General features: G+C 43.8%; 2 protein-coding genes across 4 annotated transcripts in view; one reads left to right on the top strand and one right to left on the bottom strand.

Annotated features, from left to right (window-relative positions):
* pkd1a (polycystic kidney disease 1a) overlaps window positions 1-4,459 on the top strand; it is a 51,203-nt gene extending 46,744 nt beyond the window's left edge. The window contains exons 54-56 of the mRNA XM_088303665.1: window positions 564-698; window positions 1,178-1,504; window positions 1,612-4,459. Of these exons, the coding sequence (XP_088159791.1) occupies window positions 564-698; window positions 1,178-1,504; window positions 1,612-2,529 (1,380 nt within the window). The 3' untranslated portion in view covers window positions 2,530-4,459. The remainder of the gene's footprint in view (window positions 1-563; window positions 699-1,177; window positions 1,505-1,611) is intronic.
* A 219-nt stretch (window positions 4,460-4,678) lies between these two features.
* On the bottom strand, window positions 4,679-26,711 carry tsc2 (TSC complex subunit 2). 3 transcript variants are annotated; one of them, XM_088303666.1, is made up of 41 exons: window positions 26,489-26,711; window positions 25,529-25,701; window positions 25,343-25,429; window positions 25,148-25,258; window positions 24,917-25,064; window positions 24,643-24,760; window positions 24,499-24,547; window positions 24,237-24,362; window positions 24,081-24,154; window positions 23,870-23,996; window positions 23,211-23,354; window positions 22,644-22,781; window positions 22,434-22,537; window positions 22,265-22,346; window positions 21,834-21,989; window positions 21,645-21,764; window positions 20,681-20,803; window positions 20,493-20,599; window positions 20,240-20,408; window positions 19,282-19,404; window positions 19,069-19,203; window positions 18,676-18,865; window positions 18,400-18,493; window positions 18,206-18,308; window positions 17,373-17,467; window positions 15,290-15,430; window positions 13,337-13,498; window positions 13,089-13,247; window positions 12,899-13,011; window positions 12,352-12,594; window positions 11,707-11,946; window positions 8,719-8,876; window positions 8,052-8,635; window positions 7,411-7,489; window positions 7,219-7,305; window positions 6,592-6,778; window positions 6,349-6,488; window positions 5,936-6,014; window positions 5,765-5,856; window positions 5,335-5,433; window positions 4,679-5,245 (listed from the first exon to the last, which is right to left on the bottom strand). In XM_088303666.1, exons 2-41 carry the CDS (start codon window positions 25,661-25,663, stop codon window positions 5,078-5,080), a joined length of 5,589 nt encoding a protein of 1,862 aa, XP_088159792.1. In that variant the 5' UTR covers window positions 25,664-25,701; window positions 26,489-26,711; the 3' UTR covers window positions 4,679-5,077. The 3 variants fall into 3 exon arrangements, with proteins under 3 accessions (XP_088159792.1, XP_088159793.1, XP_088159794.1); XM_088303667.1 differs by lacking the exon at window positions 26,489-26,711 and adding an exon at window positions 25,828-25,958; XM_088303668.1 differs by lacking the exon at window positions 15,290-15,430 and having other exon boundaries at window positions 26,489-26,709.
* Between the last annotated feature and the right edge of the window lie 276 nt (window positions 26,712-26,987).

Below are 26,987 nucleotides of genomic sequence, written 5' to 3'. Positions count from 1 at the left end.
GCGGACAGAGTGAGGCTCCAGAGGACAGTCAAAACAGCGCAAAGGATTATTGGCTGCCCTCTCCCCCCACTGTCGGACATCTACACCGCCCGGTGCCTCAGAAGGGCTCTCAACATCGTCAATGACAATACCCACCCAAACTCACACCTGTTCGACCTGTTGCCCTCTGGCAGGCGCTACAGATGCATCAAATCAAGGACCAATAGACTGAGAAACAGTTTCTTTCCGAGAGCCATCTCCATACTGAACTCTCACACACACACGAGACCACCCTAACCTCGCAAAACAGCATTGTGATGTGTTTCTATATGCCCTATTCAGTACTGAATTCCATTGCACTGTCTTCTTTATTTATCTAATTTATATATTTGTCTGTATTATTGTTGTATTGCACTGGAGAGGGGAGCCCTCTAATCTCGTTGCACACTTGAGTACAATGACAATAAAGGGATTTCTATTTCTATTTCTATTCTAAAGTAACAAATTTACTGTTTCAGGTTAAGTTTTGAATATGTCGTAAGATTTCATTGAAGACATTTTGTTCCCGCTGTGCAATCCTGCAGGCCTCTCATCAGTTGCGCTTCCTGCGAGAGTGGGCCGTGTTTGGCCGAGCTCTGCGACGCTCCGTCTGGGAACTGCTGGGCGTCGCTCTGGCACTCCTGCTCTTGCTGCTGGCGTACTCGCACACCGGACACCTGGTCAGTGTCTGCTTTGCTTCATACTTGTGCTAAACTTTGGGACATCAACAAAAATGGAATCATGATCTTTGTTCCGATTAATATTGCGTTCGTGGAAGATGAGTTAAGCGGCAAAATGCGCCTGTTTTTAGTCATCTGACTTCTTTCTACTGAAAATGACATCACAGTTGCTCAGTGCTCGGGTAACGACCAATCACAGCTCACCTGTTTTCTGAAACTGAGCCATGATTGGCCGTTAGCTGAGCCCTAGGACATTTCTTTGTTATTCACATAAAAGAAAAAAAAAACGTAAGTATAGAATTAATTAAGAATAGTTTGCCTGAAATAAAAGAAATGAGTGCACCACTGCCACCTACTGTCGTGGTTGTGCAATAACACTTCATTATTACACAACAAGAGAACGTTCCCCTGGTCACAAACATTATTCTTATTATAAATCTTTGTTTCATAATGCCCCTCCCTCCTTTCTTTCACTCCAGCTCTTCCACTCCGTCTTTGATGGCTATGCGAGCGTCAGCTCCTCCTGTCTGTCCTTGCTGGGCGCTGGCGGTCGAGGTCTGTTGTCATGGGAACCTTCCAGGACACTAACCGGTCCCTCGGGCACGGTGTCCTCACTGGTGTTCCACGCCAGTTTTGCCGTGCTGCGGTTGGTCTTGATCTGGTTGGTCACCTCCATTTTACTGAGGAACTACCGGCGCGGACGTGCAGAGTTGTACCGGCCCGCTGTTGATCTGCAAGACTACGAGATGGTCGAGCTGTTCCTCAGGAGGCTCAAAATGTGGATGGGACTTAGCAGGACCAAGGAGGTACTGAACTGTTTTAACACAATAAATGGGTTATATGTTGGACACACTTCAGTTCGGTTATGAATCCTGCTGAATGTGACTTTGTTGTCCCTCTGATCACGTTGCAGTTTCGTCACAAGGTTCGTTTTGAAGGGATGGAGCTGCCCCCGTCGCGCTCCTCGTCAACCAGCGACTGCAAGTCTCTGTGTTTGCCGCCGCTAGACCGCCCCGATTCTCCATCCACTCCAGACAGCATCGACGGCGGCTCCGAGGCCTCCTGGTGCCCGGCGTCCTCCAGCCCCTGCAGCCTGACCGAAGCCCCCGGCGTGAGCCCGGGTCTCGGCCCCGGCGTGGCGGCGGGCGGCGCCGGCTGGAAGGAGAGGGCGGAGACCGAGGCCTCTCTGAAGAGGCTGCTGCCCACCTTTGACGCCCTGTTGCAACAGCTGGACCGCGTCACCATGGCAACAGAGGATCTATTCCAAATCGAATGCCGACTTGAGCGAGCGCAGAAGAAAAGGAGGCGAAGAGGGAAAGCGAGAGGACCGGATCAGGGACAGAGTGGAAATGGGGGACGCAAAGATTGCGGACGAAAAGACAAGAAAAGCGGCAAAGACAAACAGAAAGTGGGCAAGAAAGTCAAACGAAAGGAGACGGGTGAACTTCCGAAGGAGCGTAAAGAAACGGCAGCCAATCCCCAAATTAATTCAGGAGTCTCAAACATTCCTTTTGCCAAGTCCAACGCACTGTCCCCCTCCTCACCTCGCTCCAAAACCGACATCAGCCCTCCCCCGCCAACTCCAGTCACCGGCCCCTCCGCTCCCCCTGTGCCAACACCCGATAGCCCCCTTTCCCATTCCGAGCCTGCCGAATCGAGCACGGCGCCTCCTTGCCACCCCGCAGCCGCCCCATCCTCACCGCCGCCTGCCGAGAGAGAGACGCTCCCCTCGTCAAGCCTCTTCAACCATCCGGCCCACACGACCACCATCCCCACACACAAGCGAAAACGCAAGCCCCCCCCGCTTAAAAACAAGGTGCACCCAAATTAAAGCGGGGAGAGGAGAATGTGAAGTTAAGGACGAGAGGAGTGCGGGGAGGCAGCTGGTTTTGTCTCCTGAAGCTCCTCTCTAAACTCCACAGATGGGGAACAACGCACGAGAACGTAGACAGATTGTGGTTTGATTGGCCCGAACACGGTGCAGGTCACCGGCTTAAGACAGCCACGTAAACAGAGAAACCAAGAAACTGGTGTGTTCTCCTGATTCTCCTCAACCAGCTACAAGTGACCCTGGAGGTCACTGACAGAAGCACAGTAGCGTGCTCACCTGAGGACTAAAAAAAAAAAAAAAAAAAATGTTTGAATCATCTTTCATTTCTATGTTGAGTGTATGTAATCCCGATCTGTTGGTACAATTACTACTTTGGGTATTTGTGGCCCGTCAGGAACACAAAATGGATGAGCACCCCGAATTTGCATGCAAGGCAAATGCAGATACACGCACACACGCTACACACGTAGACAAACCCCGACGGGGGCTTGGCTTCCGCAGCCAGTTGTTCAGGGTTCCGCTACTTATAGGAAGAAAGGCAAAGCAAGTAACGTTGTCGGAAAAAAATGGAGAGAGAGAAAGTTTTAAATAAATAGGAAATGAATGGAAGTTGGAAACAGGAAGGATTTTTATACTACTTTGTATTTAGTCACGTTGACCCACCATGAAGCTATATTGACCCTCAGTATGGTGTATTATTTTTTTGTGTGTTCAATACGGTTGTGATGTAAATGCACTTTGGTTTTAATATCATTCGTTCTGAAAGGCAGCGTGGCGTTTTCGGATGTAATAAGCTCGGTATGAAATCCATTACAGAAAGCTTTACTTATACTGTAGCTGAATTATAAAAAAAAAATTGCCAAAGCTTCTGCACCATTGTATGACTTTTACCATGACCATAATTCATTTCATTTGTACTTAGCACTTTATTTTCCAAAAGGAGCTGATATCCAAGGATGCATATTTAACTCATCAACTTTAGACTTTTTTGTTTTAATGTTATGGATAATGTCTGAGTATTAACAAGGTTTTGATGCAGTTAACTTTTTGTTGTTGTGATTAACGTACGTACTTTGTGTCCAGCGGGCAAATCTCAGGGAACACACCCTTTTCCTCCGGAAAAAAAAAAAAACGAAGGCTTTTGACATGGAAAATATATTTTATACAGTATTGTAATGTGGAATTGACACCACTTGATTCCTTCAAAGTATGAAAACTAGCGATGGGAAAATGAAGCTTCAAATTTGCTTCATGAACCAGTTGTTGTATTTTTGAGTCCTCTAGATGGCACTGTTGGTTTAAAAAAATGGCAAATCAGCCCAATGTTGAACAGAGAGCGCCATCTACAAGAGTCCAAAAATACTACGACTGGTTCACGAATTAGATTTGAAGCTTCATTTACCCATCACGAATGAAAACTGAGTACCATTGTATGGCGAGGTTGTCTGATTGAGTGATCAGTAACAACCGTAAAGAATTTGAACCTTTCCCACGTTTAACTTCCTACCACATGCGTCCTCACAAGAGGACTTCCTGAAACCTGATTTGAAAAACTTGCATTGCGTGTGTGTACATGTCTGTATATGTTGGTGCTTAACGGTGTGTATATATTTGTTTTAGCTTTTCATGGTCAAATTGTTACTGTCCTGCAATTATATATGGTCAGTTCAAGCACAAGTGTTGCAAATTTTGAAATTTTCTGTCAAGCAAAAAAAAGAGATTGCAGTCTAAGCTAACGAAATCTGAAATCAAGTGCCGATGCTTAAAAGTTCATGTCCACTATCCTCGTGGACATCGTCTGTTTCGAAAGGAGCATCTTGTGTAAAACGTCAAGCAGTATGTCCACGTTTGTATTTTGCAGTTGTGGTAATGTTCAAGCTTTTGCATTTGACAATGTTGAATAAACAGCTCAACAGTAAATCAAATCTCATCAATCGGTGTTGTGCTCATTCTCCGTGCATTTGGCCTGTAAACGTGGTTTGATTAATAAGCCATCTTCGCACCGACGCTCATCATCTGGCTCAGCTCTTCACCATCAATTAGTGATGGGTAAATGAAGCTTCAAATGTGCTTCATGAACCGGTTGTAGTATTTTTGGACTCCTGTAGATGGCAGGCTCGGTTCAACATTGAGCGGAAAGCAGACTGACTTGCTATTTTATAAACCCTTTATTTAGACCAACAGTGCAAAAATACGATAACTGGTTCATGAAGCAAATTTGAAGCTTCATTCTCCCATCACTACCATCAATCCATCAGTGTATTGGCCTTGTAGGGTGTTTTCAAAGGACCTGTTAAATAAACAAAATGACATTTCAGAAATTTTAATGCACTCAAATATCTTGCATTCGGCGTAAGTGCAGAATGTCACCAAGTCCAGAATTTTGGGGAAAAATAAGCAGAATTTGTTGTGTTCACCACTTCAACGCAAAGAAAATAAGTCTTCTCAAGATCACCGGGTCCCAAACTGTTCTGTGTGTTATTGAAATCTACCACATGCGTGAGATGAACCTGAATTCACCTCACTTCTACCGTGGGTGTGTGCGTGATCACACAAAATCAGTGAAATCGTCAACCGTGGAAACGAGTCTTTTACGTTGGCCTGAGCTCTCCGGGTTTGTGTTTGTGCTGCTCTGCTGAAAAGACTTGTTCTGCTGAGCGTGTCCTTGGGTGAGCGAGATGCCGGGAGTCGAGCGCGACTGAATGTCTTCATGGGCCTGAGGAAGCGGAAGCAAGAGAGAGAAAGAGTGACCTCACACAAACGTTAAGTCTCGTCAGTGGAAGTGGAGCATGTGTGTCTTCCTACCCTCGTCCTGATCCTCTTAATGTGCCGTAACCTTGCCAGCCACTTGGAGGCGTAAGCGTCCGAAGGGTTGGCTCTGTACTGATGCACCAATGAGGCCATCTATGGAGAACATGGCAAACATGTACAGTTACAGTTGAAGATCATGCATACGATGTTGGTATGCTGTCCTCAAGAGTAAGACAATTCAGTTTTAGTTTTTTTTCCCCACAATTGTACGACAACTATACATAATAAAATACGTAGTTGTAGTACGCCGGAAAAAAAGCATGATCCACAGGTTCACACGCGCCCCCCTAAGGGGGGCCTGCCACGCTTTTTGAGAAGCACTGCTTAAAATCAACAGTGTCATCCAGAGGAGTAAAAAAAAAAAAGGTTCATAAACCAAATTTTAAACTTCATTTTCTCATTGACCGGTAGGACGTGGACTCACGTTTGCATGCAGAGCCATCTGTCTGACCAATAGCGGCAGGTTGCTGTCAGAGACTATTTTTGCCACAGATGTATCGACTAAGCCTTCCAGGTCTGAAAGACAACAACAAAAAATGAGGTGCCAACGCAACAAGAAGGTGAAACAAACAAGATGACAAAGTGTTCAGCTCACCTTTACGGCACTGCAGGGAGACTAGATTACATTCATAATCCAGTGGTTTTATGATCACCTCCACAAAGTTAAACTGACCCTAAAAGATTGGGAAAATATTGCGATGTGACGAAAGGTGTACTCCTGAAATGATCATCAAGCGGAACGGTTCCGTTCGGTTCGGTATGCCAAAGGAAGTATTTGTTATATGATTTTGTTTAAAGTCTGCATTTTGACTACTGCCCACCGTCGCCACATGAGTTGGATCGCTGTGATGTGCGGCGACGAATAAATAAATTAAATCAAATAAATTAAAAAATAAAATAAAAAAATAAAAATATTAAAAAAAGGTGCCACTGTACCGCTGCTTGGGTACGGTGATAATTATTTCTGGTCACTTGATGAAAGTGGAACTTGTGTGAGTGTGAGTGTACCTTTATGGTGCCCAGTTTGTAGTCCTCGCCAGAATCATTGTAAACCACCATGACAAAATCATTGCCGATGTGGCGCTTCTTATTGCAGCAGCCCTTGTCGCTCTCCCTGTTAGGCATCAGTGTAGCGATGTGGAAGATTGCTACACACACACACACACACGCACACGCGCACGCACACATGCTAATTGTGCAGTGAAGGCAACAAAGATCACAATGCAGTATTCCAAATGTCGTCTTAGAAACCTTGCATGATGTCGTCATGCCAGCAGTACGTGAACTCGCCGTCGTCTCCGTACTGATCGAGCCCGCCCAGGAAGATCTGGTCGGGGTCGCAGTCTTTCAAATGGATTAATTTGCCGAGTCCCGTCAGGAAGGCGGCGTAGCGGTTTGAACCGTACTCGTTCGAAAGGATGGCCACCTCATTGTTAACCTTCAACAGAAGAGGTAAATTAGAGAATTGAAAATTGTGTTCATTTATATAAAAAAAAGAAATCAATGAAAATAAAAATCTGGTCAAATTTTCAGTTTTTAACCTTTTCCAGTCCGGTACAGATTTTTCTATTTTTGACGTAGTTATGATCTGCATTTCTGTGATTTGTATTGCGCTTTAAATGGAAGATTGTAGAAAATTTACAATTTAATATTTGTACGCACATCAGTCAAGAAATGGCATTATGTAAAAATATCTTACATTTAGGATTTTATTTTGAAAATTCAGAAATATTGGGAAAAGTTCTCCATATGTCCTTAATTAATTTAACGTTTTGAAGTTAAAATATATTGATTTGGTCAGGAATTGTAGACGGTGAAGTAAAAAAAAAAAATTGACCACATTAACGAGAACACCAAATATCCTAAAAGTGTCCTCACCTGGCCCGCTCCAACGAAGATCACACCAATCTTATGAGTGTCATAAGGAGGCATCTGATCCAGAACCTTAACAGCACGATCGATTACCTTCACAAAAAGAACACATCGCATTGATGACAACATTGCATCAAAACCCTCTCAAAGTACGGAAGCCAAGTTGCGGGGGTGTCGGGTCCAACGCCGGACACTAACTTGGGTTTTTGGCAGCAGCAGCGGCTTGTTGGCTTCATTCCCAAAGAAAGGCGAGTGGTAAAGCTGGAGGAATACAAAGCTGAACAGGGTAGGGATGAGATCAAATAAATATTATATTAAAAAAAAAAAAGAACCAATAATAGTTGACATAATTATGGCTTTTATTAATTAAAATTCTGTGTTAAGATTAGTGGGGCTGCATAGACCATTTATTAATGATTAATTATTAATGATAAATTATTAATTATTAATCATTAGTAATTATTATAAATTTTTAGTTATGAACTCTTAGTGCATTATTTATGGTTTATTATTTATTGTATATTATTTATTTATTATAATTTATCATTACTATATTTATTATTTGTTATTTATTATGTTGAAGCACAGCTCATAACAGCAAAGAAACGGCATAGTTACACTGAACGATGAACAGCGGTTCGTGTCTTTGCATTTCAGTGATAGTTAAGAATGTTGAAAACGTTGATGTGGGTCAGATGCGCCTCACACAAATCAGTACGTATCTCTCACTCGCTTGCCATAATTCTCATCAAATATGTTTTTCTGTATGTCCATTTGCCACCTTCTGCGGCACTTTTAACACTCACTCACACAACTTTGCATCAGTCCCACTTTAGTACCTCGGGCACAGCCCAGACGTCTTCTCCGTGTTGCTGGGTCCCGGTCGACTGTGATATGAATCCCTCTCAGTCCTCCTCTCTCTCCTGGAGGACGGCGCCGATACCGAGATGGTGTGCCCCCGGGGTCTGTGGCCCCCACTGGGTGAAATGGGTCCTGGATGTGCGCCACTCGGTGGAAACTCCAACTTCATTTTTGCTCCTCCACTTTGAGGCGGCCCTGACGACGAGGAGCTTTCCACAAGTTGAGTCTGCGTGGTGAGTCCACTGAGGTCTCCTCCCGCACTCTCCCTCTCGACGGGCGGCTGGGTCTTAGCCTCTGAAGGCCCCCTGGGCTTGGCCGCGTCTCCGAGCGCCGTCTCTGATTCCAGAGTAACTTTGGAGAAGGCTTCTGATAAGGTCTGAAGCTCTGGCGAAGAGCTGGACTTGTTGAGGCCATGACCCTGGGACTGGTTGGTGCCCTGGAAGAGAAGTTCCTGGCTGCCAGGGGTGGAGAGTCCCTGAGTTGGCTGATCGATCGGGATGGCCCCCTCACTCACTTCTTCCAATGTGGACTTTTCATCATCTTGACTGGAGGTGGACGAGGACTGAGGGACAAAGCGGAAGATGTTTTTAAAACTTAAATCGAGAGCCATTCCTGGCACTTTTTTCTCTTTTTTTTTATACTGACCCTACTGAGTGTGCCAGGGGGCGGAGCTTTTGAGAATTTATCAGCAGAAATGAAGATGGGGTCAGAGGGCATCGGCTCAAACTCCTCACTTTCGAGCCAGTCAGAAGGGGTGTGTGCAGTCGTCACCCCTGCGCCTTCTTCCAGCACCACTGCTGAGTCTACGGCAGGACACAACGACAAATATTTGAGCGCCTCACGACAGACCATTAGAAGCGCACGTCCCTCACCAACCATCTTTGTTAGTCTCAACAATTATCACCACAGCGGTCAGTAAGCAATTTTCCATCTGGCAGACGTCTCGTCTCCTCCACGTGAATGACGTGGTTGCATTTTATAGCGAATGGAAAAATGAAATCACATTCACACGACTCACTTGAATTGATTTAGGTAATAAGAATAAAAAGGAAAACGGTAATTAAATGCAACAAAAGAAACGTACACAGTGGTGCCGGGACTAATTCGTTCCATGGCCACGCCCATCACTAAAAATATATTCATGTTTCAGAATTTACTTTCTATTTCTGTGTTACATTACTTGAACAACATTTTTTGTGTTTGCCGCAGTGACTATCGAGAGAACTACTAATCTTTTGGCGGCATAGCGAAAAGTCGCTGCATACCGCCCAACCCTATAAAAGTGGCATGCAAATATTGGTTGGTTATCTCACAGTGCAACAGCAGCCCAGACCAGGCTCTGCAGCCCCACAGCTCCAAATGAAACTCAGCCAAGATATGAAGACGAGAAGACAAAGGCAATCACTTTGACCGTCTAAACTTTGAAAATGATTATCTTGTCTTCTCGGGTGAACCTGTGATGACCAAAGAGTATTGAAGTCAAATCGGGTCTGGGCTTTCCTGTTGACATCCTCAAGGGGGGGGGGATGGAGAAATTTCTCACTCAAAAGGTTAGAAGAAGCTCAGCAAGGAAAATCAACCACAGAGGACAGACCAAAAAAAAAAAAAACAACAAAAAAAACTCAGTCATTGGAATGGTTGAGCGTCCTCCCCCTCAGTGAATCAAAAATTATCTGCTGCCCCACGAGCACAAATATTGAGCCATCCTTTGCATCACTGAGTTGTCCGTGAGCATAATACGGATTCCAATAAATATACATTGATTCACTTTCTCAAGTTGATGACATAAATAAAATACTTCAGTATAAGAAATCCCTTAACTCGGCTTCCTGTGAAGCGCAGTATGCAAAGAAACGCTCCAAAATATGTACTCGCCATAAAATGTGATATTTCACAGCGAAAAATTTGAATATTATTCTATTTTGATTTAGCACAGGTAGAAGGAAGAATTGGTTACATTTACTCATTAGTATTGTCATTGCGTCATTAAATTATTACAGAAGTCATTGACATTTGCCAGAAAGTGAATAGGCACTTAAAGTCACACGACTACTAGTGATGGGTAAATGAAGCTTCAAATGTGCTTCATCAACCACTTGTAGTATTTTTGGTCTCCTGTAGAGGGCGCTCTCTGTTCAACGTTGAGCTGAAATCACACTGAGTTGCCATTTTTTGAAACCTTTTATTTAAACCAACAGTGCCACCTAGAGGACACAAAAATACAACAACTGGTTCATGAGGCAAATTTGAAGCTTCATTTCCCCATCACTAACGACTGCTACTTCAAATTAGTCGTATTTTGCAGTTACTGACAACGGTAATGCACACGTGAAACGAAATGGACTCCACAGAGAGTTTTCTGGCGGGTGGTGTGCGTGCGTGTAGAAAGGGGAGGGGAGGGGTGGCACACAAGGGGGGCGGGGGGGACGGTACCTGCCCAGGAAATGCTTCTGTACAACCTGCTAGGGGCCGGAGGGCCTAGGGGAGCGCAGCCCTGACCCAGAAACCAGAGAGATCCGCTCACTGCAGGCAGGATGCCACAAAAGTCAATCACAATGGTGATAATTGAGCAGGGGGGGGGGCGGGGCTGTCCAAGTTTGCTCGTCGAGAGCCCCTATCAGGACTGTTTTTTAGATGGTTCCACCCTCCAAAACGAGCAGGATAGTTATCAGGCTTCTGTCGAGCTTGCTGATGGGATTGAATTGCGTGTGTTGGAGGGGGGAAAGAGCTACAGCAGGTGTGGGCAAACTACGGTCCGGGGGCCACATACGGCCCGCTGAACTTGAAAAGAATTAAATGAATAAACTTTGCTAATGTTTTATTTTCTCTAAACTGTGGTTTTTCAAAGACATATTTTGTTGTAATGCTTTTGTTCACTTTCATTTGAAATTAAATGTATTTTTTTTTCTCCGATGAGGTGAGGTTACCAAAACACTCCATCCATCTGCTCCTGGTCAGGCCCTTCTGTCAAATTTTAGAACCCATTATGGCCCGCCAATCAAAAAGTTTGCCCACCCCTGATCGACAGGATGAATAGAGGCTCTCGAAGACCGGACTTGGGCACCCCTGTGATAGACAAGCATGACAAACACAGCCATCAGAATAAGGGAAAGAAGGTCATAAGGAAGGGCAAATCTCTGGAAAGTGGAGGGAAAAAACAGAAAGGGGTTTGATGGCAAATTAAGAAGTCGGCATTCGAAACACAAGAGGGGGGGGAATTAAAAAAAAAATGTTTAAAAAAATGTAAAAAAAAGGCTCAGTAAGAAAGAAGCTTATGAAAAATAAGAAAATGCGCAGGCCACCTTCAAGTCGGGCGCCAAGATTAGTTGACTAATGGTGACGACATCGACGATCCAGATTGTCGACAATTAATTTAAGCAGTCGAAGAGTCGTTTCTTTATATATTTATTTATAAGGCACATCTCTTTTCTCTTGAAACAGCCTCGTCTCGCGCTTTTACCCGTTAGCTGTTTTCTTTAGCACATGCATTTTCCTAATTTCCTCCTCTGATTTTGCGACCTTCTTCATTTAAAAAAAAAAAAAAAAAAAGAACAATTATGACGTGAATGCATTAATGACAACGACAACATTTTTGGCTGATCCTCGTCTTCGCTACACACGTTTCACACTCACCTGTGTTGGAGCGCTGGATCAGGTGAGGCTTCCCTCCAGCATTGCTGGGCGTTCGGCTCAAGGGCTCAGCCGGCGCCGGAGAAGCTGTGCTCGCTGGAGCGCTGGCAGTCTGGGGAGGAGGTTCCTGCACACCTTCCATCGCCATCAGCACAGTTGAGAGCTCCTGCAGTGGCATGTTGCCCAGCTCGGAGGAGAAGGGACTGGGCGGGTTCTCCAGACACATTAACCAGCTTGTGTTACCTGGTTAGCAAGGAAGACAGATCGCTGTTGTAATGTATATGACGAAGCACCGACGCACACCAGACCGACTGGTCCAAATGCAACTCACAAATGACAATGAAGGGTATTCTGATTCTGATTCCAACTTTGAAGACACCTCTGTATCTAATTAGAGGACACACCTTGATTGAACATAGCGATGGGTAAATGAAGCTTCAAATGTGCTTCATGAACCAGTTGTCGTGTTTTTGGACTCCTGTAGATGGCGCACTCTGTTCAACTTTGGGCTGACTTGCCATTTTTTAAATCCTTTATTAAAACCAACAGTGCCATCTAGAGGACTCACAAATACAATAAGTGGTTCATGAGGCAAATTTGAAGCTTCATTTTCCCATCATACAGCATTCGCATGACTTTCTTACATACCGGATGGTCTTCGAATGAAGATCTCGGCCCAGCCCTGGGTAAGCATGGGGACGAACTCAGCCAGACGGTGATTGTCCTTGAGTGGTGGGGGGGCCGACGCAGTGGCAGAGGTGGAGGAGGGAGGACTGAGGCCATCCAGTGTGTTAACAGAAGAGGGTGACAGCTGTGCAGCTAACTCCCCCTCAGAGGGGGACACGAGAGGGCTGAGACTTTGGGCAGGACCGGCACGAAGAGCGTGACCACCTGGAAAGGAAACAGTTTATCGACAAAAAATTTTTTTTTAATTCCGATCGGTTCTTGAGTACCAGAGGCCCCTGAGCTCAAGTCCGGGAAAGCCGGTTGGTAAACGCAGGCCAGTAACTTCATGAATGACCATTTGTTAAAAAAGCAACAATGGTTGAGTCAGCAACAATGCTAGACATGAGCAACTCTATAGTGAGGACGCACTTCAAGAATCCTTGTGAATTACCAGAACTTGGGTGACTGGAAATCTAAACAAACAAACTAACAAAATCCATTCCCACTTTAAATGACGGTTAAATATTACCTGAGATGGAGCGGACCCGTATGCGTGTGGCTCTGCTTTGTTGCTGACTTGATTGGGACTCCAGTTTGGCTGGTGCCTCTTTAGTTATTCGGGTGTGAAGCGATGGATCGGACCTGCAGGGTCAAAAAGAAAGATGGTGAAGCTTCCCAAAAGTAAAAAAATGATTCCTAATATTGATCAAGTGCAGGACCTTGTCATTTCCCCTCCTCCTCCCAGTCGATCAGCCACGTCCAGGCCCAGCAGGGCTTGAGTGCGAACCCCTCCGCTGGTGGTAATCGTCACCAGCTTATTGCCCACCAGCCAAGTCATACTGCGACCCCCGGCCAAGAGGAACTCTGCGATTGGAGATCTAAGAGGAGAGAGAGTCACATGTGCAAAATGAGGCAAATCATGGAATACAAGTGGCACAAAACCACCCCAAAAAAAGTCCTCACTTACCTTTTGGGCAGCGCTGAGAAGTTGGAAAAGACATATCGTGCCATCATGTCCAGACACGTCTCAGTGAGTTCCAAGTGGACGGTTTTTAGCCCCTCATCGGCCTGAGTTACAGCATTTTCATCAGCGGAGCCCAGACTGCAGGTGGTGGTGGAGGGTTGCATCCTGCAGGACGCAACAATAAGGCAGAGAAACAAAGAGCAAAGCAGAAATGCAAAAAAAAAAAAAGTCAAAGACATGACATCAGGATTTAATTCAACATGTCTACTGAAACCGAGATAGGCAGGCACTACGTGCGTTGTGGGTGTACAGCAAAAAAAAAAAAAAAACATGCATGTATAATGTCAAATAAAAGCACAAAACGACATGCTGGAAAGTGAGTCTTGCAGGCTACAACAACAAATGAGCTAATTCTTTGGAGAGGCGTTATACGGAATACTGTTCATATTGAATCGCGTTTATAACAGGAGGAGGGTCAAAAATAATCAAATACAGATTATTTGGTCAAATATGTATTTTAAGTGATTCAATTTGCGGAACTAAAAGGGTTGTTTCGGAATTAAGTCATGCAAAAGTATCTGAAGTGTTGAAACAATATACACTTACCTTTGCCTATTAATAATTTGTCATATTTCCCTTTACAAGAGCTACTCAAAATTCTAAATGACTGTGACGTGTGTGCCATCGTGTCAACTGACTGTGGAGGTGTTAAAACAAATTTGCAGCCATTCGTCAGAGGAAGTAGGTTAAAAAAAAAAAAGAAAAAAGGTGACATTGTAGTTGTGTCTAGTGATGGCTAAATGAAGCTTCATGAACCAGTTGTCGTATTTTTGGACTCCTGTAGATGGCGCTCTCTGTTCAACATTGAGCTGAAAGCGGACTGACTTGCCTTTTTTTAAACCATTTATTTAAACCAACAGTGCCATCTAGAGGACGCAAAAATACAACAACTGGAAGCAAATTTGAAGCTTCATTTTCCCATCTCTAGTTGTGGCTTACAAAACAATTATGTTTTGCCTCTTATATATTTGAAGGATGTTAATTTAATTACAAAAATTCTTCCACTTGTTGAGCAGTAAAAAAATGGCATGCCAAAGTGGAAGAATTGTGACAACTGCAATGTGGAACGAAAGAGTCACACAGAAGCTGGTCAGAAACCAAAAGCTCAGCATAGAAGGCATGAAGAATAGAAAGGCCGAAAGTGCGCAAGTGCGACTTTGGAATGAATAGTTTGACCTCAAACTGTATCACATTCAGCCCAGCTAGTCCCAAAATCCCGCTCAAGGAGATCGCCACGGTCAGAGCAGCATAGTGCGTCCTTATGCGGTGAGCGATGCACAATGACAACAGGTCGGGCAAACAAACGACGATTTTGTTGCTGCCGTCCCCATCACTTGCCAAGTAACCCGTCAGGGGAAAAAAAAAAAAAAAAAAAAAGCATTGCAGGATGCACTTGCCACTCGAGAGAGTTTACGATCACATTACTTTGGATACGCATGCTTTTCTCCTCACCCTCCAGCCAAAATTTGTTAATAAGCCAATCAAACCCAGTCAGGATTAAAACCAAGCAAAACAAACATTTGAAATGAAATGAAAAAATCATGAGTGTTGGCACAAAAAAATAATCTGAAAAACATCCACGTGGATTTAGATGCTTTCCAGTGTCTTTGGTAACCAGCAGCATGCAAGAAGAAAAAAAATAAATAAATAAAAAGGATCACAAAAACTAAATCGACAACAGCAAGTGTATGATCGCAGCACACGACAGACAAAAGTTGGACACAAATTCCAGCATGCAGCACCCACTCAAGGTGTCACCGGCAAGAAATGCCCACTCATCGGCGTGACAACGACCAAACACCCCATCAACCATCCCATGGAGGAGACAATCAAACGATTGGTGCTAGTTGTTTGTTGTTTTTTTTTTTAGTTTGGTTACCCAGAGGACTCTCTAACCTGCGGACCGCATGATCGGAGACACTGATGCTGCGGGATCGGAACGCGTCCATGGCTGACAGGTCCCTCAGCTCTTTAACTGGAGAGCTGCTGTTATTGGCTACCACCGCTGCCGCCTTCGCCACTTTCGCCGCCCGTAGACTGGGCGGTGATGAATACCACGGCGGCGGGTCGACGGGAATGGGCATGGGTGGAGGTTACAGTGGCGGTGGGTAGTAAGGGGGTGCGTCAACGTCAAGGTGGTGGTGGTGGTGGTTGAGTGGCGATGGGGCGTGTGGTGTGTGATGGTATAGCAGGAGGACGAAGGAATCATCCCCCACCGCAACGCCATAGCAACATGAGACCATGTGACCAAGAAGCACACACACCACACACAGGGAGGGCGGGAGGTTGGATAGGGGCGGGGCGGGAGGAGGAGTTACAAGGCCACAATGTCAAAGGGGCAGAGGTCACAAGGAGGAGGGGGCGGCAGGGGATATGTGGAAGGAATCCAGGATGACACGACCACCCCCCCAAAACCACAACCGCAACACAGCGCCCAATCGCAGGAGGCAGGGGGAGGTGCCAAATGAAAAATTGAAAGAAAAAACAAAACAGGGTGAAAATTAACAGCAGTTGAACATTATGAATCAGATTACAGAAAAGCGGGGAACTGAACTCACAAGGAAGGTCAATTTCAATTCAAAAGCACAACGACAGCAGAGGGCAAAACGCATATTTGGAAATAAAAATAAAACTGAAAGAATTCAGGAGAGCAACGAAATAAACATTATTTTACACAATGAAGACAACGAACCGGTCAGGAGAAAGACGAACAAGAGGGAAGCTTCAGCACAAGAAAACGCAATCGGACATTCTGAGCAACACAGACAGAGGGCGCCACCTGATGATCGTTGTGGAACGAGGCCAACGGTTTGATTTCATCCACACAGGAAGCGACGCAAAGTCTCGCATTCAAAGCTGTACAATCGCGGTGTCATCCTTCACATAATCGCTTTTTAATTGTTTTAACAATGAAATATTCAGTGGTTAACTTTTATTTGCACTTGAGAAAAAAAAAAGATGCACGAGGCATATCTGCGATCTAACTCACCACTTTTAAGATCTACACACACATAGTCTGTAGAGTTAAGAGGTCGAGGTTTAACCAGCCTATTGAAATTTTGTCGGACTGGAGAGAGAATCTACCTGTAGTTCAATTACGTTTATGATTTGTGCTCACTCATAAATATAATACATTTAAATAAATCGTAAATATTTACGATACGAAGACCGCACACATCACGAACTATGGAACATTTCTCAGGCTAAAAAAAAAAAGAGGGGAGGGGAGGGGTGGTTAACACAAGATGGCCCCTTGCTGCGAAAGGCTTTCTTAGCTCTCTGTATGAGAAATACACTTTATTTCTCATTGTGGACATGCAAAGTAAAAACATGACGAGGTGAAAGTAGGGGTGGGGAAACTCTTTTGATATTACAACATGACAAAGTTGGTACTTTTATAAAACACAGGTGATGGACAAGGTGAGAAAAACACATAAAATAGTATCGGACCATTCTACACTACAGGCCTTCACCTAGTGATGGGTAAATGAAGGTTCAAATCTGGTTCATGAACCAGTTGTAGTATTTGTGGACTCCTGTAGATGGCGCTCTCTGTTCAACATTGGGCTGAAAGCAGACTGATTTGTTATTTTTTAATCCCTATATTTAAACCAACAGTGCCATCTAGAGGACACAAAAATACAACAACTGGTTCATGAAGCAAATTTGAAGCTTCATTTTCCCATCACTACCTTCACCTCATAAAATGACAAAAGTTTTTGTCACATGCTACAGCTCCAGTTTTTTTACACTACCGTTTATGGATTTAAATATTATCTTGTCCATCTACTGTGCCCGATTATTAAAGTGTAAAACAAATCTATTCAAAATAGAATAATGATCACCATGGCAACCTGAGGGCGCTCATTGCAAATGCCAAGACTCTGCTACCTAGGCAAACCGCAACTTTTTTTTGCATGGTGCTTCTTGCTCTCGAGTTACGGCGCCACTAGCAAATGTGTCGGTATGCATGCTTTACCTTTTGGGTCTTTCGTTGAGGCTTGTGCTTCGGGCACGAAAAGAACTCTGCTCGTGGCCATCATCGAATGGCAGCAGGGCATTGGAACGCAAACCCTGGGAGAAGGAACGGAAAGAAATTGAGGGCAAAAAAAAAAAAAAAAAAAAAGATTAATTGACAACTAATCAATTATCAAATGAATATCTATTTTTGATCATCAATGAATTGTTTAGAGAGCTTGTTCCATTTATAATTGTCCAAATCTTCAGAATTTCAGGCAGTTCTCCATGAAAGCAGACTGATTAGATTTGTCTTTTTATATTTCACATATATATATTTTTACTTTGAAAAATAATTATCAAGACATTTGCCATTTGTCCAAGTGATGGATTTTTTTTAATCCAATTCATCAATTAATCACAAACAAAATAATTGACGGATTAATTGATTATTAAAATAATTGATTGCGGCCCTGATTTGGTCAAAAGTAGAATTCATAATGTTGGGTAGCTCAAAGAAAATACAATTTGAAGGAATTGATGTCTGAAACTCTATTAACCCTTCCATTATCTGAGCCGCTTATCCTCACTTTTTATTCTAGCATGTCAAGTTTTTGAAAGGTTTTCATTTTTTGTTTTTAAGAAACAAAAAACTGATTTTACCATGTGCTGTAATTTATGGCAATGACGTTTCAGAAAAAAATTCCACCTGTTGCTGAACCTAACCCTTCGTTCATGAATATTACTAAATTACTGTCATCGTCATCATTATCATGATTATGATAATGAAAAAAAAGAAGAGAAAAAAAAGGTTCCAATTTGCTGAGTGTCGTTTCATGAAACATGAGCACGTACCTTTGTGATGTACTGAACAAAATCTTTACGGAAGGCAAGCCGGCAGCGGATAAACCACATAGCAATCACATGGTGGGCAAGAGACACGATGTACTGGTTGAACCTGACAGAAATGGTAAAAAAAAAAAAAGGAGCATGTCAGCGTTAATTGCTGCTCAGAATGTCAGTGTGTGTTTATCTTTGTGAGGACTTACTTGGACGGGTTAGTGTAGGGTAGCGAGATGGCAAACACGCTCACATATTGCTCGGCGACAAAGTTGGCATAAAGGTGAGGTAAGCGCACCAGAGCTATGGACACACAAATTACACACCAAGCTTTATTTGGGCTGCTTAAAATAAATGAATGAATGAATTAATTAATTAAACAAATAAATAAATCAATAAATAAAAAAAAATAAAAAAATTAAAATAAATAATACCAACTGAGGTTGAGCTTATAACATTAATTAAAAAGTATTTTTGGTACTCACTTGAAAGGAACTCAAGCATTGGAGATGCCATGGCAACGGTTGCAGAGATGTGGGTGAGCTTGACGATAAGAGCGGAGAGCAGTTTGATCATGATGTCAGGCATCTCCACCATGCACATTGTAAGAGCCACCACACACTGCTTGGCGCAGCGGTAAATGAGGCCTGTCTCAAGACACTGGACCAAGTCTCTCTAGAAGACAGAAAGGAAGCATCACTGCAGCTGAGTTCATATATGAGCAAAGCGGGAAAAAAAATGAAGTCTGGAACTGTTAAACACTGTGGAAATTGTTGTTCTGTATAGACCCATTTGTAGATAATCAGCAAAAAACAAACAAAAAAACGGCGTCACCTCTAAGTGATCAAACACTGTTACTAAAAGGTTGTGGTTTGTACTTGTCGTGATTGCTCCAGGTAGGTGTGGTAGGAGGTGATAGCGGTTAAGACGGGAACCACTGCCAGCTGAACATCCGTTCTTGAAAATCCCTCCGGTGTCTTCTTCAAACGTTCGGAAATCAGCCGGTCTGTCACCTACGTGCGGAAGAAGCAATTCAGAATTGTGTCCGACTTTGAAATCGTACATGCGCGGTTTGACTGAGGATGGACCACCATGAAGCAGAGAGTAGAACAAAGCTGGTCTAAGCTGCAAGGGGATGTCAGCAGCAGAACTTTGTACTGCAGCGTCAACGGCATCTTCTCCAAGACCAATTTCACCACCTTCCAATCGGTCTCCTGCACAATTAAAACAAAATTTGATTAATGGGTGCTCACCTTATCAGGCTCTGTGAATAATCTTTTAAGGGTGTGGGGCAAATATAGTATGCATTGCATAGCTACGCTTTAATTCATGGGTGCCAAAGTCTGGCACGCGGGCCAGATTTGGCCCGCAGTGTAATTATTTTTGGCCCGCGAGGCTATACCCAATGACTACTATACCATTTTCCATTCTATATGATAATGGTAACATTCAAAACAATAATAGGAAATTTAAAAACTAAACATTGTATTGCAATAATAAAACCAGTCAGAATAAGCATTTTCAATACAAAAATCAGCATTTATATTCTTTTTAAAAAATTAAATGCTAGTTTTCCTTTTCGGTCCACTGTGTATTTGAGTTTGACACCCAGGCTTTATACTTTTTACTCGTTCTCTCTTTCAGGAGAAATTATTTGAATTTTATAATCATCCTTCTCATGGGCTCAGCAGCGTGCAGAGTGAGCTAGGGGGAGGCGGCCAAAGGCGGTCCGATCCCTGGCTATAGAAACCAGTTCTACGCATGTGGACTGTCACCTCACTGGCAGGGAAAGAGCCTAAGATGGTGATTGAGGTCGAGAGGTTTCGACAAGATAAAGTAGACCTCGCTTGAACACACAGCTTGGGCTACGATACCAATTTTTTTTCGACTCTGGAGTTGCCCATGATGAGAGATGCAGAACAAGTATGCGCATACTTAAGGCCTCCCCAGCTCAGCGTCTGCACGTTGCGGTTCACGCCGGTGGACAAAAGGGTAGTGTCCGATAATCGGAACAAAATGGATGGATGGATGGCTAATAATCAGGTGTACCATTTTGAGGCAGTGCAGGAGAACACTGAAAGCAGGTGAGTAGGGCAAGTAGGCAAAGCGTATTGGTGCATTGACAGATGGAGGAGGAGCTGTGGAAGGAGGGGCGCCACTGGCAGGGGGGGATGTTGGACCTGGAGGCTTCTTCTCAGTTGCTCTTTTTTCTGGCTCCCTGAATTATTGAAAAACAAGAATACAAAATCAATGAGTAATTAAGTGTGTGTGTGCGCATGCGTGTGTGTGCGTGTTCACTGACCCGATATCACAGTAGCAATAAGGGCTGAACCTCATGGCACCGTCCTTGTTGGGAACGCCAACGCGATGAAGAGAGTCTGCTCGCATCTTCAAGAAGAAGTCAAACACCTAAAGACAAAACAGGTGATTTAAAATAAGGAGAACTCACCAGAATTTGATGGAGTGGAATGTAAATGAAGTTGCACTTACCTGCAGTCTGATACTAGAAGCAATCACAGAACAGTACTTGTTCTTGTAGTGGAGCTGCAGGTGGCTGATCAGCATTTCATAAACACGAGTGGCGTGGCTGGCAGGTAGACTGTAAAGTTTGCTCTAGAGATGGAAAACAATTGATGCCATCTTAATGTAATAAGAAAAGAAAAACGCAAAATATGAGTTCAAAAGCAAGAAGCCGGCATCATGTTTTCTGTAGGTTAAGAGCAAAACAACAAAAACGTAATTTAATCAATTAACCTATTTACAACTGGCATTTCTTTTTTTTTTTTCTGGTTAGTTGATCAGTCAAACTGTTTTGTTAGAAATTCATTTCATTTCAACCAGTGATTTCCATAATCTTCATTTCAGAACTTCAAACATAACCTACTTATTACGAGCAATAACTATTAACAGTGGTGGGCCATCAAGACCTTCAAGGCCTTCTCTGCTGACCGAACATAATCAAGAAATCCTGATCACATTCTTCACATTGATTTCATATTATAACCTAGTGTTGAATTTTAAGGTTAGAGTTTTTTATTCAATCAGAATTCAGCTAGCTCGTGTTGCCAGGCAGATTTCATAATAGCTACCATTGGATACTCACTCGTGAGGGGGCAGCGCTATGCGGAACCAACACAGCCGAAAGTCGTAACTGGCGACCGATGAAAATCTAAAATATATTCTTGCTTTTTTCAAACCACAATGGCCGAAGGAGGGAAACGTGTGGATTTAATTGCAGATACACTTGCGAGGCCATTTTCAAGACGGACCTTTCCAGAGAAGCTATGTCGTCCAACACTCAGTCGTGTTTAAGTGTCTTTCTGTAAATTATTTCCCCAGCTGTAGTGTTATAAATAATGGTAAGATGAGGGGGATTTATTCAAGTCGGACTAAGTACGACTTCACTGAAGCCCTACGTGTGAAATGCACAGCCCGCCACTGACTATGAAGCTACCTGAAGAATCTCAAGTAGTCCCAATATCGCAGTTTTGACATCCTCCATCGGAGACTCTGCAGTTTGCTCCCTCTCTGAAACATCCGCAGGTCCTGAACACACCAGAGAACGGCTTGCAACCTAGAATGTAGTCAACAGAACATATACTGAAACGGGTTAATGGTTAAGCCGCGTTTCATGTGTTCGTACCCGCTCGATGATGTCCAAGAGGCTAGTGAAGTGGTGCGTGTTGCAGCCTTCGGCCAGGTCCACTAAAAGCTGGGTAGCTTGTTTTCGGACGGCCAGGTCTCGGTCTTCAGCGATTCCACTAAGCTGGGGGATCACCACCATTTCTATCAACTCTTCCTGGAAGAGAAAATTATACATTTGGAATATAATTAGGGTCGTTATTTACATTTCAAAAATGTATAAAAAAAAAAAAAAAAAAGAATGCAACACATTTAATCATACTTATAAATTCCCAAGCCTTGTTTATAATTAATGCCAATTACAGTGCAACACAAAATCTCTGACAGCATCGCGTCAAGAAGCAAATGTATGGAACAGAAATAGAGAGGACAAAAAAATTTAAATGGATCGAAGGGGTGCAGCACAATATTAAAATAAAATGGTATAGCTACCTCATAGAGTTGACGGTTGGTGCTTAAAACAAAAGACAGGATGTGAAGCACTTTGATCCTAATAACGCTGCGACTCTCATTTCTTTTAGGGACACAGAGGACAATTATGAGGGGCGTGCGTTCGACTTCAAGAATGTACCAAATGATCATTTCAATGAGTTCACCCCACCGGAAGAATTTCTCCATCAGTCGGTGAAGGCTCTGAATCCAGCCATCTTTGGCGGGCTGAATGGACTGGGCCCTGTACGAGATGAGGGTCAGCACCGACGCGTCCTTTCACACAAACATACAGAGCAAGAGGGACAGAGATATTGTGCTGTATATAAAAGATAAAAAAAATTAGAGCTGCCGTCAGGATGTTAGAAGGCACAAGACTAACCGGTCTTTTGTCGGCACACTTCTCCACCAGCGTGAAGAACTTTTCTGTGGAGCCATGGTAACCATTCTGCTCATAAAGCTCTTCTACGGTTGTCAACAGCTCATAGACGATGGCCTTCAGTTCAGGACTGCCAATCGCCTAGAACCACAATTGATAGCGATAGACCGATATTTTTTCAGGACCGATACCGGCAAGTCTGTTTCCTGTTGCCTCCCGTAGTGCGTGTGACTCGAGGTGAAAAAGCAAACGGGCATCTTATTGCTGATTGGCTGCTACACTGAACCAATCAGATGGCGCTGTGGGCGGGCCAATCTGCTTCTGCAGGCAGGCCCACCAGCACAGCAGAGCGAGAAAGAGAAAATTCCCCTGCGCCAAGCCAAAATAAACCAGCTTTTTTTAATTTATAGTCCTCAAAAGTAAAAAAAAAGAAATTATCTGCAAAATGGAAAATATAGACCCCGATAATCGGCCTGGCCGATAAATGGTCTATCACTAATAATTGACAACATATGGGTCATAAAAGGCCATTTTACACTGAAGATGTCCTGAATGTGTGCATGCGCGTACCTGAATCTGTTGCAAAAGCCGCTCTATGATGCCTAGCAGGATATCCCAAGTAACAACTTGCAGCTCCTTGCCATATTTCTTGATCAGCCGGGTGATAGAGAGAACGATTTCATAGGACACCACCTCGTCAGCACACGACATGGCCTTAGAGGGAGAGCAAATCACAGCAGTCACCCTAATTATTCGGCGTGCAGGATTGGGAGGGTTAACTTACGAATAAATTCAGATAGTTACCAGCAGGGACGGCGGCCTACATACGCGATTTGGGGTGAAGGGGGAGTAGTTTGGGGGGCATTTAGATGCCGAACGACGGCCGATGAGCGGCGATTCCTAGATTAAGTCGTCTGTGTTGTATACATTACAAAAACAACTGCGACTTCTAACGCGAACGCAACACGTCCGTCATGACACGCATGCGCACAAAGCATGACGTCGAGTGACGTGCAGAAAAATAAAAACCACGTCTCATGGCTCAGAAATCACAGAAGGAAATATGGTCCGGCGCGTAGGTTCTCATCTTATCATCTCATTTCGCCAGAGTAGCAAAGCGGGAGGAGGTAGACGTATTTGGGGGATATGAAGCAACACTCCTTGACCTTATGCCATTTCCTCAGGTATAAACCAGGAGTAGATGCGACAAAGGTTGCGTCATGTTTTACCTTGTAAAAAGACGGCAGAACCAGTGTGGGGGTGTTTTTGAGTGCAGGCAGCCTGTGCGCTCCCCAAAGTGCCATTCCAACAAAGAAGACAGCTCCTCTCAACAACGGTGCATCTTCCATGTACACCCTGGTGGGCAGGACAGGAGGTTTACAGACACAAAGTTCAATTGAGCGAACCTAATGTGAAAGGGGACAGAGTATGTAACGCTACCTCTCTTCCATTATGCGGCACATTCTGTAAATTGCACTGTGGCCCAGGTGAGTGCCCAGCACTTTCCTCATCAACTGGAGAAGCGGTAGCAGCATGAGATTGGCAGTTCATTGTTTTGTCTTTCACTTAAGAGCCTTGAAATGCATTTCTACCTACTTTCCAACAGGATTCGCAGAACTCTTTCACATTGACTGTATGGCACAGTGTGACGATGAAGACACAAAGAGAGTCTGAGGGGAGACAGTTGTAACAGACCACTGCATCAAGGACTTGAAGAGCCACCTGAAACACAAAACCATCAGGTTCAACAAATGCCGCAGTCCAACAAGGGCATGTCAATGTTTTTTTTTGTCACATTCATATTCTGCATCAAAAGAGGTCAAACTGACCTATGTTATAAACAACTCAAGTAACCAACCTCAATATCTGTTGAAGAGGTCGTCCTGTTGCAGAGAAGACAGATTTTCCTGCAGAAAAGCAAAAATGAAAATTGTTGCTAATTAGAGTATAAGTAGTAATAAAGTAGTAATAGTAATATAGTAGCCTTGGCTGTGTAACTTACTGGACCATGATGGAGACATTTTGGTCCAAGTAGCAGCTGTTGAATTTCACCAGATTGACAAGCACATGAAGAAAGTCAGAGGTGAGCCCGATGTCCATCCACAATAGCACAAAGCGAGCTAAACAGAGAGAAAAAAAAAAAAAAGAAACAAGAGAGTATTTAAATGAAAAAAAATGCACTAAAAAGGTGAAACAAAAAGCCTTGATGATTCCGATATATGACGAAGACCGCAACAATAACCCAAGTGAAGCAATTACGGACTCGGCGCCTTCACCTATGTCCTCCTCAAGATACGTGATGTCCTTCCCATTTTCAGTTAAGGCCTTGAAGACTTCCAGCCTATCCGAAAGATCTTCGTTGCATGGTTGGTAGTCTCGGATCACCTTGAAAAAGTAAGCTCTCAGGGGCCCCAGTTGCTCACCCTTCCAAAAGGAAACAGGAATACGACTTTGGGAATGGATGGAAGAACATTTTCAAGGCATTTGTCTGCGTTGTGTGTATCAACCTGTCCCTGTATAATGGCCCTGAGCAGCTGAAGGACAGCATGTCTGGCCTCAGGAGGCTGTTCCTGTGTCAGCATGTCCTCCACAGATTTCCACACTGCCTCGACTGCATGCTGCAAAACGCACGTGGGGTCAAATGTACGGTAGGTTTTGAACAACTTCAAATCAGGCATCCCACACAACCGGGGAGCACTCACCTCTTCAAATCGTTTCGTTTTGGCAAGATCGCAAATGTGATTCATTGTGCGAATACGGTTACTCAGGCCGCATTCTGGGTGGAGCTCCTGAAAGCAAAGGTGGGGAGTCAGAGGGAAGAAATACTGGGGACTGAAAAAAAAAAAGGTTCACACACAGCCCATACAGGAACAATCTTCATAACATACCTTGATGATCTCAGTAGTAATGATAAACTCAGACGGTTTGTGGTCACTTTGCTTGCTGGGAGGACGTGGGGGTCCCAGCCCAAATATCCCCTTCACCTTGTCTTTCAAGCTTTCTTTGCTCGGTTGTTTATTCATCCTTTAGCTAAACAGTGTGTGCAGGTTACAATGGAAGGCTGTGCAAAGAGAGTGGAACACGTTTAGAGTTTTATTTGTGTACTGAGCTGTCGCTGTTATGCAGCACTGGGGCTGACATTGGCTTGTCTCTCAAGGCTTTGGCAATCAGAAAGGAACTTTCATACCTCTTTTCAAGTTAGTCCCATGCAGCAATATAAGCTTCATTTGTGCCAAAGATGACACAACTTTCAACTGCTTACCTAACAGGCCCAGCAATGTATTTAAACAGGTAATATAGTCTCTCATTTACTGGAATTTTTTTATCCTGTCAGGGTTTCAAAAGACATCTTCCAGTCTTTGTACCTGAGTGGGTGTCGAGAGAACACAGATGGCTCAAGTACCGGCAATCAACATTGATAGACTGCAAGTGTTGAAACATTGTTCTGTCGAGTTTTGATTGCATCAAACTTTGCGATATTTGGTGCCATATTGCGGGTCGACGTTTGTGACATATCGTGGTGATAACACGAATTGCTCAGAAATCTCACCAATGATGGGTGCAGAGTTCTTTTGCGCCGACTTCTAATCATGAAGAAGCTCTGTTATGTCGTTCTCAGGACGGCAGCTAGTTCATTAATTTGCAGACGCGCCTTTGCAGCATTCATTCTTGTAACTGTCTCTAGGCGCTTTAGTTCTCGTCGCTTTTCTACGAAAGCATTTTATTTGCAGCTTTCTCTGCTTCATGCTAACGGTAGCACGCTAACGGACAAGCTAACGATAGCGCACTCCTTCCTACAGCTTCGTACATAATGACAGAATGAGTGCACATTACTGCAAATGTAGTACCTCATTGGCAGCAGAAGGGTAAAACAGCTTCTTCCAACTGTAACAACAACAGCTCTTCGGGAAGGCTTTGATTCTCTGACGTGAAGTGACAGCAATGCATCAATCATTAACGTCCACATGCAACACGCGCATAAGGAATATTGGTTCCGTTATAGGAAAAACTCACGAAATACATAAACAAAATTCTTACTAACGCATATAATAATTCGTAACATTTATTATATTTTAAAACTGCTAACTCGTATTTAAGTTTATAATATCATTAAAGCAAATGTATTATTTTAAAGCTGCTGACTCTAATGGAAGCTCAGCCTTTTATATATCATTCAGTCACAGCTCCTTCTCTCTGCAGCCGAAGAAGGTCAAGCAACGTCTTTACACTGAACTTTGATTAAATACACCCCGCAGGAGTGTTGTTGTGTTGTGTCGCAAGCACAGCGCTGTGCTTCACTCTCCGATCGGATGACACGCTGATGTTCTGAAACGAAAACTTCCGGCA

The sequence above is a fragment of the Idiotropiscis lumnitzeri genome, chromosome 8 (assembly GCF_059441095.1).
Source record: "Idiotropiscis lumnitzeri isolate Australia: NSW breed Sydney's pygmy pipehorse chromosome 8, RoL_Ilum_1.0, whole genome shotgun sequence".
NCBI classification, from domain to species: Eukaryota; Metazoa; Chordata; class Actinopteri; order Syngnathiformes; family Syngnathidae; genus Idiotropiscis; species Idiotropiscis lumnitzeri.
This window is presented reverse-complemented; position numbering and strand designations above follow the sequence as displayed.